General features: G+C 42.1%; 1 protein-coding gene and 1 long non-coding RNA gene across 10 annotated transcripts in view; one reads left to right on the top strand and one right to left on the bottom strand.

Moving 5' to 3' along the window:
- Nucleotides 1-19,216, top strand: part of jmjd1cb (jumonji domain containing 1Cb) — a 251,954-nt gene that overhangs the window by 196,960 nt on the left and 35,778 nt on the right. For 8 of the 9 annotated variants that reach the window (XM_069900764.1, XM_069900771.1, XM_069900765.1 and 5 more), the window contains 5 exons: nucleotides 10,652-10,763; nucleotides 15,656-15,864; nucleotides 16,357-16,638; nucleotides 16,930-17,101; nucleotides 17,349-17,439. In XM_069900764.1, the coding sequence (XP_069756865.1) occupies nucleotides 10,652-10,763; nucleotides 15,656-15,864; nucleotides 16,357-16,638; nucleotides 16,930-17,101; nucleotides 17,349-17,439 (866 nt within the window). Of the gene's footprint in view, nucleotides 1-10,651; nucleotides 10,764-15,655; nucleotides 15,865-16,356; nucleotides 16,639-16,929; nucleotides 17,102-17,348; nucleotides 17,440-19,216 lie in introns of those variants that run through there. The other variant, XM_069900772.1, reaches the window with a different exon arrangement.
- On the bottom strand, nucleotides 6,390-17,444 carry LOC138744499 (uncharacterized). Its single transcript, XR_011345577.1, has 2 exons — nucleotides 17,202-17,444; nucleotides 6,390-8,654 (listed from the first exon to the last, which is right to left on the bottom strand). It is a non-coding gene; the product is annotated as an uncharacterized lncRNA (long non-coding RNA).

Below are 19,216 nucleotides of genomic sequence, written 5' to 3'. Positions count from 1 at the left end.
AGTCATGGTGGGGAGCTGGCTGATGGAGGACCTCAGTTTTCTTCAGGCTGACTTCCAGGCCAAACATTTTGGCAGTTTCCGCAAAGCAGGACGTCAAGCGCTGAAGAGCTGGCTCTGAATGGGCAACTAAAGCGGCATCGTCTGCAAAGAGTAGTTCACGGACAAGTTTCTCTTGTGTCTTGGTGTGAGCTTGCAGGCGCCTCAGATTGAAGAGACTGCCATCCGTGCGGTACCGGATGTAAACAGCGTCTTCATTGTTGGGGTCTTTCATGGCTTGGTTCAGCATCATGCTGAAGAAGATTGAAAAGAGGGTTGGTGCGAGAACCTACTAAAACCTAAATTAAACCCCCCCTTCCCTTCCAGCACTCCCTAAACTGAAGGTCAATAAACAAAGTTGTGTCCTGCTCAAACTAAAAAGTTGTAACCCAAAATACATGGCTGTTGTTCTTATCGCTCATTATTTATGCTTCCAAGATTGTTCATAACTTTTGACATCAACAATTCTACAAGGAAGTTTAAACAACAAAATAAATTCCACCCTTCTATGAACAAGTTTTAACCACCTGCACTGATACCCATTCATGACTTCCACGCCTTTAATATAATTTCCTATTGTATACCTTTAAATCAAAATAAAACTGAATCAGTAAAAAATTCAGTATATATATTTTTTTAAATGAAATGGGAAGAAGCCCTCCCCAACGGTGGCACTTTAATTGCATGCACAATAGGAATCATCCCATGCACACGTATCATACCAAAATGTCTGTTGTTGTAAATTAATAGAACAAAAAACACTCCATTTAACAAATGTGCTTAAATATATATAAATAAAAAGAATCCAATATTAAAATACATATGGCATTTAAGCAAATATAAAGCTGAAACACTAAAAAAATACATTCAGTGCATATAAAGGGAGAGGGAGGAAGCTCTCCCCAAACAGCAACATTTTCTACACCGACATATGTGTCATGTTAAAATATCTGTTATTATTGCATTGGTAATAATAAACACCCATTGCTTTTACAAATAAACGAACATTATAATAAATATATATTGTGGCGGCTCACCCACGCAACAAGCGAACCAGCTCACGGAGTTGTGGGCAAGTCCACGGCAGATCTGACTCCACATGTAGGGTAACCCCACAGACTGGCGGTTGATATCATAAAAGGTCCTGGGATTGCAAATATCATCATGAATGATAGATTTAAACGGGTGCAAGAGTTCTATTAAAGTCAGTTGGTTCCACTCATTTTCGACTCTGTGTGCCTAGTGCGACTACATGGTGACCCCGACGGTCCAAATGGCAAAAGATGACTGACCCAAGCATGCAGAATTCAATTTCTCTGGAACTGCCAACTTTCTGGACTTTGCAGTCGCAAGTCTGGTTTGATCAGGCAGAAACCCAATTCAGATGCCGCAAAGTACTACTCGAGCAGGAAATGGCAGGCCGCATCATCGACTTCCTACGCCAGCTGCAGGTGGTAGATAGGTATGAGACAATCAAGGTGCTCCTGAACTGTACTTTTGGCCTCTTCTGCTGTGAGTGCACAGCACAGTTGCTCCACATGGACGGCCTAGGTGACTGTGCACCATTGGCTTTAATGAACGAGATGCTGGCACTAGCAGCCATAAGCCATGTTTACTGTTCAAACAAGTCTTTCTCAAGCAGATGCCAGAAGATATCTGCCTCCTATCACTGACAACGATTTCATTGACCCACATGAAGTAACGGCCTGCGCAGATGTCCTGTGGCACATCAAGCAGCATGGGTGGGGCCTCCATCAACCAATTTGCTGAGTTACACCCTAAGGCCTTCCCCACGCCACCAACGAAGTCGATGATGCCCACAGTGGGGAGTGACCCCAGTTCAGACCATTGGTGTTTTTACCACAAAAAGTAGGGTTCAGGAGCCCACCTTTGCTGCCCACCCTGTTTTTTTCTAGGAAACACTGGGGCCAGCTGTTGCTAATGGCTATGGTAGCTGACCACAGTGATAGGCTCCTTTACTTATGGGACTGACACTCCAGGTGAAAGTTCCTCATAGACACGGGTGGAGGGTACCGTCTTTCCCCCCTCAAGCCACAACAGCCACACCAGGAAGTCAGGACCGGTGCTCACTGCTTACAACAACAGCAGTATGCACACATACAGCATGTGAACCATCCCACTACAGTTCAGTTCCAGCCGTTTCACCTGGTTGTTTACACTGGCAGCAGTGTCTCAGCCTTTATTGGGTGCATATTTCCTCAGGGCGCACTGCCTCCTAGTGGATCTCAAGGGATGGCACCTAGTAAATGCCAAGACCTTCCAGATCTTTTCGCTTGGCAAAGCCAAGTTACCAGCTCCACACCTATACTCTTTGGCTTTGTTAGGGAACAAATTTGCCAGAGTACTAGCTGAGTTCCTGACCATTATTATGCCGCAGTTCTCCACAAACACCCCTAAGCATGGTGTACAGCACCATATTCCCACTGGGCATGCAGGCTCCCACCCGACAAACTCCACCTCGCCAAGGAGGAGTTCAGGAAAATGGAGGAGATGAGGATCATCCAGCACTCAGAAACCTCATGGTGCCCAAGTCAGCTGGAGAATGGAGGCCATGTGGTGACTACAGAAGGCTTAACGATGCCACCATGGCCGACTGCTACCCAGTACCCCACATTCAGGACTTTATGGCTATTTTGCATGGGGTATGCATCTTTTCCAAGGTCGATCTGGTCCACGGGTATCACCAGATTTTCGTCCACCCCAGCGATCTCCCCAAGACGGCTCTCATCACCCCATTCGGCCTATTCAAGTTCCTGCAGATGCCTTTCGGACTCAAGAACATGGCACAGATGTTCCAGTGGCTTATGGAACTTGAATAGGCCGAATGGGGTGATGCCACCATGACCGACTGCTACCCAGTACCCCACATTCAGGACTTTATGGTCAAGTGTGGCTTGGATTTTGTCTTCATCTACTTAGATGATATCCTGATTGCCAGCCACACTCACCAAGAGCATTTGACGCACCTGCACAAACTCAGCCACCACCTAAGTGAATATGATCTGGCCATCAATCCTGCAAAGTGCCATTTCGGTCTGTCAGCCATTGATTTCCTTTGGCATCACATTGCCCGGCATGGAGCAGTTTCCTTGCCAGCAAAAGTTGATGCCAGTTTGCCAGGCCCAGTGTAGTAAATCTGTGTCATGCTGTCAATCTCTCACTATGCTTAGTCTGCACTACTGGCATTGGACGTGAATTATCTCTACCATCAAGGGCCCTCCCCCTTTATCCCCCTTTATACACCCATTATCATTCATTATTGTACTACTGAGTTTCTACTAATAAAAGCCATGATATGTGTTTAACTACACTGCCTTTGATCTCTTCATTATCTGGCAGATCAATTTTATTAGTAGAACTCAAGCATGGATGCAACACTCAAGCCAGAGAGGCTGGTGATCGACCAGTCTGCCCCGAGGGCCAGAGAAATTTTCAACCATTGGATTACTTGTTTCGACTACTACATGGCTCAGAACAACATGGTCGATAAGGTGATACAGTGGAGCCACTTGAATTCCTTACTGGATGAGATCCCTTTTGAAGTAACTCGAGGAGTTGCGACTCTGGCTATAGTCCGGGAACGACTGACTGCTTACTATGTGGCGCCACAGAATGTGGTACTTGCCCGGCACCAGTTGCTGACTAGGCGCCAGAAACTTGAGGAAAGTGATACTTCCTATTCACTGGCTCTCGACTCGTTGGCAAGCGAATGTGATGTCGAGGCAGTCATTGTGGAACAACACCACAATACTTTGAAGCTGGATGCTTTTGTCAATGGAATCAACTCCAGTTACATGTCAGAGGCTATTAGAAACAGAGCCTCTGACCTTTGGCCAAGCAGTCACCCTAGCCAAAACACTGAGAAGTGCTATGTGATCCAGCGAAATATTGGAAACTGAAAAGAAGACACCCATGAGTGCTGGAATCCTGAGGGGGGGTGAAGGGACAAACACATGGCAAGTGTTACTTCTGTAATAAGAGATGACACCCAGACAGAAGTGTCTGGCTCGATTCACTACTTCCAGCCACTGTGGGAAATATGGCCACTTTGCTAAAGCATGTACAGTCAAGGGCCTACAGGAGTTCATGGGCACATTCAACTTTTGCCACCGATTCCTACCGTCAGCCCAAATTATGCAATCCCTCTTTCGTCTGATATCTGGCAAGGCCAAGGAAATCACTTGGGACACTGAGTCAGCAGTGGCTTTCGAGCAGGCCAATGACACCTTTGCAAACATTACCCTCCTGGTACTCCTGCGGGTGGATGTGTCCACAGCCCTCACAGTTAACACTTCCAACTCAACAGTCGGCAGCATGTTAGAACACCCAATTGAAGGTCACGTTCTTCAACTAGCACCTATGACTCATCTCCCATCCGAGCTGAAATTTAGTACCTTCGACAGGGAGCTGCTAGCCCTCTACGTTGCCATCTGGCACTTTCGGTATTTCTTGGAGGGGGCGGGTGTTCACTGTCTTCACAGACCACAAACCTCTCACCTTCGCATTTGCCAAATTGTTGGATCCATGGTTGGCATGGCAGCATCGCCATCTGTCATACATCTTGGAGTTTACCACCACCGTCAAACACACCTCTTGGAAAAACAATGTAATGGCCAACACACTATCTTGCACCTGCATTCACTTGGTGCATTTTCTTGTCCCGATGGTTGGACTATGAGACGCTCACCAAGGCACAGCAGCTGGACAAAGAAATGCTGGCCTACCGCACCGCAGTCTGGGACCTACACGTTGAGGACATTCCCATCAGGCCAACAGGCAGCACGCTCTTCTGTGACATGTCCTACCTGCCAACCTCGGTCCATCATTCCAGCTGCTTGGAGATGTCGCGTTTTTGATACACTACATGGTTTAGCCCACCCATCCATTCTGCATCCTTTTAACTGGTAGTGGATAGAAGTATTTGACACAGCCTACATAAGCAGGTTGGGCACTGAACCAAGACATGTATACACTGCTAGTCATCCAAAGTCCAAAGGCACGTGAAAGCCCCCCTCAACCCTTCCAGCTGATGCATGTTCACATGGACATCGTCGGTCCGCTGCCAGGCTCCGTGGGCAAGGTACCTGTTCACCATGGTTGACAAGTTCATCAGGTGGCCAGAAGCCATACTGCTCACCGACACGTCCACGGAGTACTGTGCCAGAGCCCTCATTGCAAGTTTCAGCCTGTCTGCCAACATCACCTCAGACAGGGGTCGCAGTTCATGACCAGCCTATGGTCGGCGCTGGCACGGCTACTTGGGACCCAGCTGAACCACATTACAGCCTACTATCTATGGTTCAATGGCCTGGTAAGAGCTCTTCCACCGGCACCTGAAGTCGGCCCTGATGGCACGCCTCCAATGTCAGGATTGGGTGGACAAGCTCCCATGGGTGCTTCTTAGCATCTCCACGGCTCACAAAGAAGACTTAGCCACCTCTTTGGCAGAGTTGGTATACTGCGCCCCACTGAAGGGTTCCAGGCAAGTTTGTGCCAGCGGCCTGTGGCACAGAGGAGACACCCGCGGCAGTGCTCGCAAGACTCCCAAGAGAAGGTAGGAACACTACCTCCTGTCCCAACCCCGTGCCGTAGCCTGACATCTTCCTTTGGCTCCAGGGACCTCCGGGACTGCGACTACATCTTTGTCTGCAAGGGCATGTGAGGGCTTGTACAAGGTGGTGCATCAGAATGGAACCACATGTGTCCTTGATGTGATTGGCCAGAAGGAGACCTTCACCATTGACCGCCTCAAGCCTGTGCACTTAGACCTGGAATGCCCTGTGACTGTGCCACCCCCTCGCTGATTAAGTTGGCCACCCATATGGACTAAAGACGTGTTGGCCATGGACTCCACACCTCCTAAAGCTGGTTCTGGTGGGGGGGGGGGGGGAGAGTCATGTGGCAGTTCACCATGCAACAGGGGAACCGGCTTATGGAGTCGTGGACAAGTCCACGGCAAATCTGACTGTGAGAACTCTGGGTGCAAGGCAAGCCCATAGCCTGGCGGCTGATGTCATAAAGGTCCCAGGAGTCGCAAGTATCATTGGATTCTGAGGGATTTAAACTCGTGCGAGTGTTCTATTAAAATCATTTGGTTCAACTCACTTTTGACTCTGGTTCTTTCACACACTGATTGGCTAGTGTGACTACGATTATATATGCATGTGTATGTGTTGTAAGAAATGAAATTCAAAATAAAGAGCACTCCTACTTTATTTCGTGCATGCGCAGTAACGTCCCTTTGTTCGTCTGTGCTTAAATGCTGAGAGAACCTGAACTATTATTGTTGTAATAATCCTTGCATTAATAAATAATCCCCCCAATTCAGTACCAACCATTTAAAACTTTTTAATCATAATAGTGTGGAAATTAAACCAGTAAATAAATATTTAATCCACAGGCATGTGCAGAAGTAGATTCTTTGTTCTCAAAACCCCAAAAAAATCACATACACACACACATCGTGGAACCCTTAACAATTATATCAGTATCTATTTGTTACTTTAAAAGAAAAATCCCATAGTAATTATAAACTTTTAATAACTATTGTAATTACATGTATTAATATTAAGGCTAAATTAATAATAATCTCGATGTTTTCCACAGATGCCGAATAAATATTCCTTTGTTCTCAGTCATGCTAGAAAGCCCTTGGATTCGAGCTTGGGAAACTCCTCCAATATAAACATCAAAATAATCATTACTTTTAATTAAAATCACTTTTTTTAAATGTTAGCAGTTGGGGGGTGGAGCAAGATTTGGGCAGTCATATGAAACTCTGTAATATTATAATAATTATTTATATGATGTATGAGTGCCATATGAGTCTTGGAAAAATTAAAATAAAATATTCAAAAAAAATTACTCCTTGAAAAACATTTAAAAAATAACAAGAGACTAAAAAGACTAACTTAAGAACAAGAGGGCACACTTACATCTTGTATCTGCATGCATAATTAAATTCTATATTCTCAACCATCTTGTGGAAAAAAAATTAACCCTCTAATCTCCCTTGGCGAATAGGAATATCAGTACCCTAGAAAATATTGAACTCTCTATAATTAGATGATATTAAATGAACTAACCCTTACCAATTAATAAAGTAACAAAAAGAAGGGGGGGGGGGTGTTACAATTTTAAATTCGCAAATAAAATTAAGGGAAAAATCCTGACATATTTCCCCCTTCTACTTCCTCAATGGTTCATCAAAACCTTTCAGACTCACAATGGTATCACTCTCGAGAGACCACAAAATTTAACTCATTCTAAACCCAGTAGTGAGCTAGCATCAGCTTCTTCATTAGCTACACCTCAATGAGCTTTAGCCACCGAATGAAGGAACTTTTTGCGACCATTCTTCAAGATGATCTTCACCGAGAAGATATTTCAGAGCTGGTTTTATAATAAAGTTCAGGTATTCTGCATTTCCACCACCTCCAGATAGTAATCAACAAATCTAATGAGTTGGTCTTGATAAGTTAAGACTTTCTTTCGCTTGAGTTTCAAATATGATCAGTTCTTTCTGCTGAAAATAGTGGAAGCAAATAATCACAAATCTTGGATGATCCCCAGATGACATCTTTGGAAATGGAGCACAATGCGCTCAATTGAGTAAAGAGAGTACCCAGAAACTCTTTTCCAAACACTTCAGTAAGTAGCTTGGTAAAAAATTGTATAGGCGATTTCCCTTTTTCAATTCCTCATTTTAATCCCAAGATACGGATGTTATTACATCTGTCTCGGCCCTCCACGTTGACCAGATGCAACATTAACTTTTTATTGCTGTTGGCCATTTCTTCTAATCTTTCTTCAAGCTTTCACAGCTTTTTGGTCACAGAGCTCCTCTCTTTTCCCAAAGTTGCCATATGCTCTTCTAATACTGGAAATCTATCAAAGTTTTAAGAAGCCCCATTTCCTTATAAAATTGTTTCATGTGCTTCATTAATTTTTCTATAAATTCCTGGGATTGAGTTGTTGTCATTCTAGCAACGTGATTAATGGTACGTGATTCTGCTTCAGGTTCAACTTCAAGTTCCTCTTTAACTTCATATTCTGTAGTCTCCTTCGCAGACTTGCCTGCAGCTTTAGCTGCTTTTTTTCAACGTTTTCTTGATGGAGGTGGATTAGCAAACAGTCAAACCAAAGTGTAACCACTTAGATATATAAAAAGTTGGTTTTATAAGTGGAAATTGTAAAGTTTGATAGGAGCGTATGACTCTGTGTTGTCAGCCAGAGGTCCTCACTCTCCTGAAGGCAGCACGCATGCCATCTTCAGATACAGACAGGATGGGATTATCAGGGGACATAGGGTTATGGAGGAGTGGTTCGGTATTGTTACGGAATCTATATCAAATCTGGGAGAGAAGCTTTGCCATCTTCTATTTTATTGGATTTGGTTTTGTAACAGGTAATGGCATTTAGGCCCTGCCACAGCTGTTGGGTGTGCCTCGTTGTTTCCATTTTCATCCAATCTCCACTTTGCCCTGGAGATACCTTTCTGCAGGTCATACCTGCTCCTGATCTCTGGATTTAAATGTTTGTGTGATCTGGCTCTCACCAGGTTCTGGATTTCATTGTTTATTCATCCTCAATAAATCCTAATGGGTAATAAAACAATTGTATTAGTAACATATCTCCAAATATAATTATCCCTTTTAGAGCTTATTCAGTAACATATCTCCATATATAATTACTCCTTTTAGAGCTAATTCAGTTTGCACAGTCACAGCCAGGATAGCGTACTGAGTTCTAATTGGGGTACAAGCATGCTCCTATATTTTATGCTTTTCTATTAATCAAAAGTCTCTGCCGCAAACCATTTATGAATAAAATTGTTAACCAGTCCTTTGTTCAGGCAACTGTGATGGTCATAAAAAGACTGATTATATGGTAATTTATTGTCAGGCAACCATTCATGAAGGAATCGGGGTTATTTCAAGTAGATTGCAAAGTAGTTGCTTGGCAAATCCAGGTGAAAATAATCCACAACATAATCCATTTATTTGAAGCCCATGATATATAAAAAAAACTGAAAAAAAATCTGATGCTATTCTTGAGGTACAATTCTGATAATACCTTATTGTCTGTTTGGTCTGTGTATACCCTCATCTCATTAATGCTTCCAAATTATATCACCTTACATTTATCAGGATTAAACTCCATCTGCCATTTTCAGTCCACTTTATGACACATTGATATTACCTTGTATCTTCCATGCAATCAACAACTGCGCCAATCTTCATGCCATCTGTAAACTTACGGATAGTGCCTCTCACATCCACTTCCAAATCATCCATACTTATTTCCAACAACCAGGGTCCCAGTACCACTTGTGACAGGCATTGAATTATAAAATCAAAACAACTCTACCATTATCCTTGTTTTTCTTATTGCCAAGCCAACTATGGATCCAGTTTTCTGACTTGCACGGGATCCCATGAGTCCTAACTTTTTGAACCAGTGCCACATGTGGGACCTTGTCAATGGTCTTATTAAAGGTCATGTAAATCACATCTACTACCCTGCTCTCATTGATACAATTTGTTACCAATTCATAGAATTCAATCAAATTAGTCAGACAGAATCCGCCTTTGACAAATCCATGTTGACTCTGTGTCACTCCTGATCCAGAAACCTCCTGCATTAATCTGACCTACCCTTCTCCTCCTGTTCTAACAAACTCATGATACTGGAATCAGCCCAGTGATTACAACTTTTGAGGATGCTCTTTAATGGCTACCTAGCACCTTAAACTCATATTACATGACTTTATCCTTTATCTTCTCTTGGTTGTTGTGCCAACACATAACACGTAGAACAACCTCTGAATGACCCTTGCTTTTGAGAATATCTTGCTTTTGAGAATATCCAAGACATCTTCACCCAGACACCACAGAAGCAACGTATTAATCTGAAGTGTATTTTGTGGGCACCACCAATGTCACTCTGCCTGTCCCTTTTTGTACAGCAACCCCATGAACAGATTTTCCTGCTGTTTTGTCCTGGAAGACCACCCCTCTCCCCTTATGCAACAGTTTCCAAAACATTTTACTTGTTAGAGAGGGAATTGACCACAGGGGACTCTGGGCTGCCCTTCCTAGTGGTCACCCATCTCTATTTCTCTATCTGCAGCATGACTCATCTTATTTAATATGCTATCTACTGCATTCTCTATATTCTGGTTGCTCCATTGAGAGTCCATTTGCAAGTCCAGCCACTCTCTCTCTGCAGTCCAATAGGAACTGTAAATTGAGATATTTCTTGTAGTCATCAGGGACATTGGAAGTGTTCCTGATACCTCGGGTCCTGCAGGAAGAGCATACCTTCTAACCTTTAAGACTACTCCCTTTGACAAAGACAGTAAGATGGAGGAGAATATATTCTGAATGGCATTGAGCAAAGCTACTTTTGGGAATTGCTTCTAAATTGAGGGATGACATATTGTATTGAATTTAGCTCCATTAGATTTGAAATATTAATTTGAAGACAACATCTCTTAAATTATAGTTGATTTCTGAGTGATAAATTTTTTGACTGCTTTCTTGTATATTTTCTCACTGGTTTTCTCTATATTTTTTGTTGCCTGGTTCTGTAGTGTGTCCTAAATCACAGTACCATTAACTCAATGGCAAGACAGCCTTCTACTTTGGAGAACACAGAGACCTATGGCTGTTTCAACAACCCAAGCAGTGACACCATTGCAGAAAGTAAGTTTGGACCATTTGATTCTTCCCTTTATTGATTACCATATCTCGTAGAACAGGAAACCAGTGAATAGAGAATGGAAGGACCATTTGACTTCAGGGCAAATTTGGCCAATCCTTCTATTCAAATCAATTATTTTTTTCCTTTCATTCCATTTTCCTGCCTTTAAAATCCAAGAATGCTATAACAATCAAAAATCACCGAGATCAGATACTACTTGTTCATGGTTAAAATCAGTTCAAATTTATTGTTTGAGCACAGTCATGACATCTCATACAACCCTGAGGTTCTTTTTCCTGTGAGCAAAGCAGAATTTCTAATTACTGGTAACTGTAAACTGTACTCAAGAAAGAAATGTATCCAAAAGAGAAATGAAAATAAATGGAAATACAGAAAATAAATATTGTGCAAAGTAAGAGTCCTTAAATTAGTCTCTGAATAAGTTCTGTGTTCAGGAGTCTGATGGTTGAGAGGTAGCAACTCTGGAGTTATGAGTCTTGTGACACCTGAACTTCTTTCCTAATGGCAACTGCAAGAACAGAGCATGAACCCTTGATGATTGCTGCTGCTGCTCTTGACGGCAGCTTTCCATATTGATTTTCTTGATGGGGAGAGATTTGCCTGTGATGTACCAAGCTGCATCCACTACCCTTTGCAGGGCTTTCCACTCAGAGGTATTGCTGCCCCCATACCAGGCTGTGATGCAGCCAGTCAGGAAATTTTTTCACTTCACATCTATATGTTTGCCATGGTTTTGATGACATGCTGAACCTGCACAAAATCCTGAGGAAGTAGAGGCACTGACATGCTTTCTTTAAGATGGTATTAGTATGATAAGTCCAGGAAAACTCCTCCAAGATGGTGACTCATACTCACCCCTGATTTCCCTCCAATGATCACTGGATCAGACACCTCTGGTTTTTTTTTCCTGAAGTCCACAATGAGCTCCTTGGTCATGGTGAAATTGAGTCCAAGGTTGTTGTTGGTACACCATTCAACCATATTTTCGATCACCCTCCTATACGCTGACTCATTGTCCCTTTTTATACATCCTACTACGGTGTCTCCGCTCCATCCTCAACATTCATTGGAGCGCTTTCATCCCTAACGTCGAAGTACTCGAGATGGCAGAGGTCGACAGCATCGAGTCCACGCTGCTGAAGATCCAGCTGCGCTGGGTGGGTCACGTCTCCAGAATGGAGGACCATCGCCTTCCCAAGATCGTGTTATATGGCGAGCTCTCCACTGGCCACCATGACAGAGGTGCACCAAAGAAAAGGTACAAGGACTGCCTAAAGAAATCTCTTGGTGCCTGCCACATTGACCACCGCCAGTGGGCTGATCTCGCCTCCAACCGTGCATCTTGGCGCCTCACAGTTGGGCGGGCAGCAATCTCCTTTGAAGAAGACCGCAGAGCCCACCTCACTGACAAAAGGCAAAGGAGGAAAAACCCAACACCCAACCCCATCTAACCTATTTTTCCCTGCAACCACTGCAACCACGTCTGCCTGTCCCGCATCGGACTTGTCAGCCACAAACGAGCCTGCAGCTGACCTGGACATTTACCCCCTCCATAAATCTTCGTCCGCGAAGCCAAGCCAAAGAAGACTATGGTGGTATCATCAGCAAATTTGTATATGGTGTTGTTGTCGTACCACGCCCCACAGACATGGATATAGAGCGAATAGAGCAGGGGGCTAAGTACACAACCCTGTGGTGCTCTGGTACTGATGGAGAAAAACCACTAAGAGCCCTCACACTAAATTTCATCATTGTCTCTGTGCATAAGAATGGTGATCATGATATTAATGTTAAATAGCCAATAAGGTTTGTTTATTGTGTGTGGACAAGACCAAGGAGATGATCGTAGACTTCAGGTGGACCAGGAACGACCACCCTCCATGACACATTAATAACTCGGTAGTGGATAGAGTACAGTGCACCAAGTTTCTCAAAGTCCACTTAACAAGTGACCTATCGTGGACACACAACATTTCACTTGTCAGGAAGGCACAACAGTGACTGCATTTCCTAGGAACACTAAAGTGGGCAAGGCTACCTGCCACCATCATGTCAACCTTCTACAAGAGCTGTATCGAGTGATATTGTTGCTGTAGAAAATTGGATAAGAGGCCAAAACGCAAGACCATAAGAGTGACAGGGAGGATCACTGAGGTCTTCCTCCCCTCCCCCAACGATGTGATCTACTAGGATTGTTGTTTGAAGAGGAAATGCAAAATCATTGAGAACCCTCACAACATCTCTCAGCTACTCCTATTGAAAAAGAGATAGAGGAGAATCACCAAGCTGAGAAACAACTTATTTATGCAGGCAGTGAGAATGCCAAGTGACCAAAGGAACTGCTCAAACTAACAATTTGAGACTCTGTAATATTCATTAAATAATATTTATTTATATGTGTATAATTGTCCTGCGCATGAATTATTTGTTTGCATGCGTATATGTCTTGTTATGTGGCTGCATGTTTTGTACCAAGGACCAGAGAATATTTGTCCAACCGGATGATAATAAACTTGAACTTGTGCAATTATACTTTTAAGATCAGTATCTCATTAATCTTGAGAAGGTGGTAGTTTGCCACAACTTTGAGCCAGCGTAATTAACATAGCAGTAAGCAGAGTGTTGCTACAGCACCAGCAAACAGGTTTGAATCCAGCAGTGACTGTAAGGAGTTTGTATGTCCTCCTCGTGTCTGCGTGGGTTTCGTCTGGGGGCTCTGGTTTCCTCCCACCCTTCAAAATGGAATCAGGCATTTTGGCATATGCAGTTTGGTGCTGGATATTTTGGCGCTCACATTTTTGGGACAGACATTTTGGCACAAAAAAAACAAGACTTTTGTAACCCTTCGAACATTTTGGCTTCTGCAGTTTGGCGCCAGATATTTTGGAGCTTACCTTTGGTGACGGACATGGCATATTAATTTATTATAATTTTCATAAAATGCAATAAATAATAAACATTGATTAAAATTGTTTCTTGACAGTGAGGAACGGGCAGGTGGAGGGGACCAGGTGGCAAAGGGGGACTGGGAGCAGAGGGTGATCAGGGATCATGATGGGATCGGTGTCTGGTTCCTGGTCCTGGGACGAACTGTCTATGCTACCTTACTCACTGCCAAGTGCTGGTAAGCCTCCAGCTCCTGTAGTGCCCTGTCGGTAAGTTTGACATGATGGAGCAACGGCCGGTGTCCCGAATGCAGGGTCTGCATGACAGTCCTAAGCTCCTTATCTCACTTCTACCTGTTAGTACCAAAATGTGCAGCACCAAACTGTTGGCGGCAAAATGTCCAGTGCCAAATTTTGATGCTAAACTGTGGAGGCCAAACTGCCTGTCACCAAAAATGTCCTAGACCCCTTCAAAATGTATGGGAGTTATCTCATTTTTAATGTTGTATGGTGTTAATTACAAAAAAATAAATGATACCTGATACCCGAGTTGTAGGTCAGTTGGGTGTAATTGGGTGGCACAAAGTCATGGACCAGAGGGGTCTCTTACCATGCTTTAGGTCTAAATTTAAAAATTTGAACTACTGCAGTGTGGCTTAAAAGGGGACCTGTAATGATCAAGATCAGAAGTTACAGAAGGTGAAGAATGTAGTTCAGAACATAACAAAAACTTCTCTCCACTCTATGGGCTTCCATCGACATCTCCTGCCAAGGAAGGGCAGCCAACGTACTGAAAGACTCATCGGTCCTCAGACACAGTCTTCTGCTTCCCATCAGGAAGAAGGTTCAAGAGTCTGAAAGGACACACCATCAGACTGAAGGAAAGTTTCTTTCCTATATGAAAATGAACCCCATATCAGTGCTCTCATGATCATCTACGTCAAGATTTGGCTTATTACAACAGTACATTTTGTATTTGGTATGTGATGTAGCCACATTTCAGTTGCTCTAAAAGGAGCATGGGATTGGGGCAGTGAGTCTGAAGAAAATGAAGGAAACAACCCAATGAGCCAGATACTAAAACAATGGAATAGTCAATTATTGGAGTTCTACTGTGTTTGTGAGAAAATAATTGGAGATGCTTAGAACTAACTGTATTTTTTCAGCATGCTCTGCCATGGAAATACATTTGGTTGCTCATAGATTTTTCTGTAGATCCAGCCTTATTTCATTGTTGGCTTGGATATTCACTGATAAAGAAATTTGTTCAGTTATTTCCTTCCACAATTTGGCATGCAGCATTTACTTTGAACCACAACCTATTCTCTATTATTCCTTAAATTGAATCCATGTAACCTTTGGAACTGCCATTTATAATTTATTTAACTCAACTGGAGTGCTGCCAAAGGGCAAGCATGACTGCACTTTCAAAATAAACAAAGTGCTGATTGTATCATTGAAGACCCAAGGGATTCCCCCATTGCTTCCCAGCATCTTTCATGATATTTCTACAATGGGCAAAGCCTACAATCTTGCATTTGGAAATTTCTCAAACTTGGATGTGCTAATATTTGCATGTTTAAGTAATTTAAGGTAAGTTCCTGAAGCAAGGAAATGTGAAAAGGTACAACTTAATTTAAAAAAGAAAAAATCCTACAAGAGCAAGCATTTAGATTGTTAGCATTGTGAATAGGCCTTTTGGCTCAGCTAATTCATGTAAGATTTTGTATTATTCTTTTGTTGTCTTTGCTCTGTACCAACTGATCTCTCTGCAGCCGATTGGTCTGCTCACAAAACCATCTGTACATGTGACATTGAACTTGAATTAGTTCCATATGGATTCTAAAATTCTAATGGTTCATTTTATGATTCTGCAAATTGCTGGATGGTTGAGTTTTCAGTGAAGTGATGTATTTGTACAAGAGCATTCTGTCTTTGTGTGTCAAACATTGAAGTAAAACAGTTGTTTTCCTTTGGGTTGGTTATAGAAAACAAAGAATTGCACATGTCCAAAGCAGTGAAGCTGGAATTAAACCAAATGGACAAGACGGTGAATTGCAAAACTGCTGTCCCATGTGTTAAAAATGAACAAGGGTCGACTCTGCGGGATTTACTTACTACAACAGCTGGAAAATTGCGGTTAGGTTCAACTGATGCTGGTATTGCCTTTGCCCCAGTGTTTTCTGCAGATACACCTGTAAGTTGAATTTTGTAATTGAGATGTAGGTTTGCCATTCTGTGGTGCACTAGTAGAGGGAAGCAAATGAAAACATCAGAACCGTGTCTTGACGGTATGATGATCAATTGATAAAGGTACAGCCTGTATTTTATTCTAGAAGTACTAGCTTTAGCCATGATCCTCTATTTCAGAGGTGTGAAACGGGCTTCTTTTAAATACTCAGCAACGACTGAATGGTAGAAATAGTTGTATAATGTGGCTTAGCTCTGAATTTATTTCATAGTGCTGATTTAGTTTTCAGTGGAGCTGGTTTTATGCATTCCTGTATTCCAATGCTGATTTTTAAAAACAAGAAACATAGCAGAATGCATAACTGAATAATTTAAATGCAAGTAGGTTACAATCAACTTTTGCCACCGTTGTAGGCTTCTACATTAGGACAAGCAGTCATGGTTTATTTCCATATACTTGACGAGTATTTGACAGTACTTTCTTTATCATTCCTTATAGACAGGCAGAGGTTCAAGAAGCATGCCGAATCTCTTAGATGACATTATTGCATCAGTTGTGGAAAATAAGATTCCAGCAAGCAAATCGGAGAAAACACATGGGAAAGATGAAACAAACCAAAATTTGCAAAAGGAAGTTAAAAAGCTAAATGTGCATTTTAATCGCATGAATCATTCTGAAGTACCTTGTTCTTGGCTTTGTGAGGGAAGTGTGTTATGGCTCCAAGATCCTGGCAACCCCAGCAATTATAAGATGTTCAGAGAATGTTGGAGTCAAGAACAGGTCTGTACAAATCAAGTTTGAGGAGATTGAAACAAATGCAAATCTTTGCCACTTTACCATTGAAATTGAGTTTGCAGTTATTGCTGTGGATGAAATATTGTGAAATTATAAGGATAATACGCTAATTGAAAATATTACCAATGTAAGCAAAAATAGGTGTTGTGTTTGTCATATATATTGAGAAATTCATTAATAAGAAATTACACCAGAATTATAGTTTTCTTTGAAGTACTCTTTTGAAAATCAGTTCTTTCCTTCTCATCTCCCTTTCAAAAATATTCTACCTTACAGCCTGTTCTTGTATCTGGTGTGCACAAAAAACTAAATTTCAGCATTTGGAAACCTGAAAGCTTCAGTGAAGAATTTTCAGACCAGAAGGTAGACCTAGTTAACTGCAAGGATGGCAGTATGATGTCCAGTGTAAGACTTCAAGAGTTCTGGGAAGGTTTTGAAGATTTAACAAGTAAGTATAATTTGTTAGTAAACAGATCATTTAGTTGCTGATTTGTAATAATGATTAACAGAATTGATTTTTCATTTGTTAGATAATTTTATATACTCACACACTCACTCTCTTCATCACTATTCCTTTTACCAATGTACATTAAATATTTAAAATTCACTGTATTACTAAAGCAATTAATTCCCTCTGAAATTAGTGCATTCATATTTTGTCTGGAGTGACTGAAGATTTTTTTTTCCTTATCCAGAGCGGTTGAAGTCCAAGAATGGGGAGCCTTTAATACTGAAACTCAATGATTGGCCTTCTGGTGAAGATTTCAAAACTGTGATGCCTTCTAGGTAAAGAAAATTTCAGGTTAAATATATTCTAAATTTAATGACTGTTGATGACACAGTGTCAGTGACACATTTTAATTGTCCTTCCAGGATCTCTGTGGCATTAACAATTCCAGAAAGCATTCCATGACCTTTGTTTTGAAAAACAGCAAAGGGCAACCTGTAGTTACATGACATATGCAGTTACCACCTTCCCACTCAGTAATTATATCAGTAAAGGGCAATCTGTAGTTACATGACACATGCAGTTACCACCTTCCAATTTAGTGATTATCTCAGTAAAGGGCAACCTGTCACATGCAGTTACCACCTTCAACTCAGTCATTACCTCAGTAAAGGGCAACCTGTAGTTACATGACACATGCAGTTACCACCTTCCCACTCAGTAATTATCTCAGTGAAGGGCAACCTGTAGTTACATGACACTTGCAGTTACCATATTCCCACTCAGTAATTATCTCAGTAAAGGGCAACCTGAAGTTACATGACACATGCAGTTACCACCTTCCCACTCAGTAATTATGTCAGTAAAGGGCAATCTGTACTTACATGACACATGCAGTTACCACCTTCCCACTCAGTCATTATCTCAGTAAAGGGCATCCTGTAGTTACATGATACATGTATTTACCACCTACCAACTCAGTAAATATCTCAGTAAAGGGCAACCTGTAGTTACATGACACATGCAGTTACCACCTTCCCACTCAGTCATTACCTCAGTAAAGGGCCACCTGTAGTTACATGACGCATGCAGTTACCACCTTCCCACTCAGTAATTATCTCAGTGAAGGGCAACCTGTAGTTACATGACACTTGCAGTTACCATATTCCCACTCAGTAATTATCTCAGTAAAGGGCAACCTGAAGTTACATGACGTATTGCAGTTACCACCTTACCACTCAGTAATTATCTCAGTAAAGGGCCACCTGTAGTTACATGACGCATGCAGTTACCACCTTCCCACTCAGTAATTATCTCAGTGAAGGGCAACCTGTAGTTACATGACACTTGCAGTTACCATATTCCCACTCAGTAATTATCTCAGTAAAGGGCAACCTGAAGTTACATGACGTATTGCAGTTACCACCTTACCACTCAGTAATTATCTCAGTAAAGGGCAACCTGTAGTTACATGACACATGCAGTTACCACCTTCCCACTCAGTAATTATCTCAGTAAAGGGCAACCTGTAGTTACATGACACATGCAGTTACCACCTTCCCACTCAGTAATTATGTAAATGAAGGGCAACCTGAAGTTACATGACATATGCAGTTACCACCTTACCACTCAGTAATTATCTCAGTAAAGGGCAACCTGTAGTTACATGACACATGCAGTTACCACCTTCCCACTCAGTAATAATGTAAATGAAGGGCAACCTGAAGTTACATGACATATGCAGTTACCACCTTCCCACTCAGTAATTATGTAAATGAAGGGCAACCTGAAGTTACATGACATATGCAGTTACCACCTTACCACTCAGTAATTATCTCAGTAAAGGGCAACCTGTAGTTACATGACACATGCAGTTACCATATTCCCACTCTGTAATTATCTCAGTAAAGGGCAACCTGAAGTTACATGACATATGCAGTTTCCACCTTCCCACTCAGTAATTATCTCAGTAAAGGGCAACCTGTAGTTACATGGCTCATGCAGTTACCACCTTCCCATTCAGTAATTAACTCAGTAAAGGGCAACCTGTCGTTACATGACACATGCATTTACCACCTTCCCACTCAGTAATTATCTCAGTAAAGAGCACCCTGT

The sequence above is a fragment of the Narcine bancroftii genome, chromosome 10, assembly GCF_036971445.1.
Source record: "Narcine bancroftii isolate sNarBan1 chromosome 10, sNarBan1.hap1, whole genome shotgun sequence".
In the NCBI taxonomy this organism is placed as follows: Eukaryota; Metazoa; Chordata; class Chondrichthyes; order Torpediniformes; family Narcinidae; genus Narcine; species Narcine bancroftii.
The sequence above is the reverse complement of the archived record's forward strand: the minus strand, read 5'-3'. Positions and strand labels throughout refer to the sequence as shown.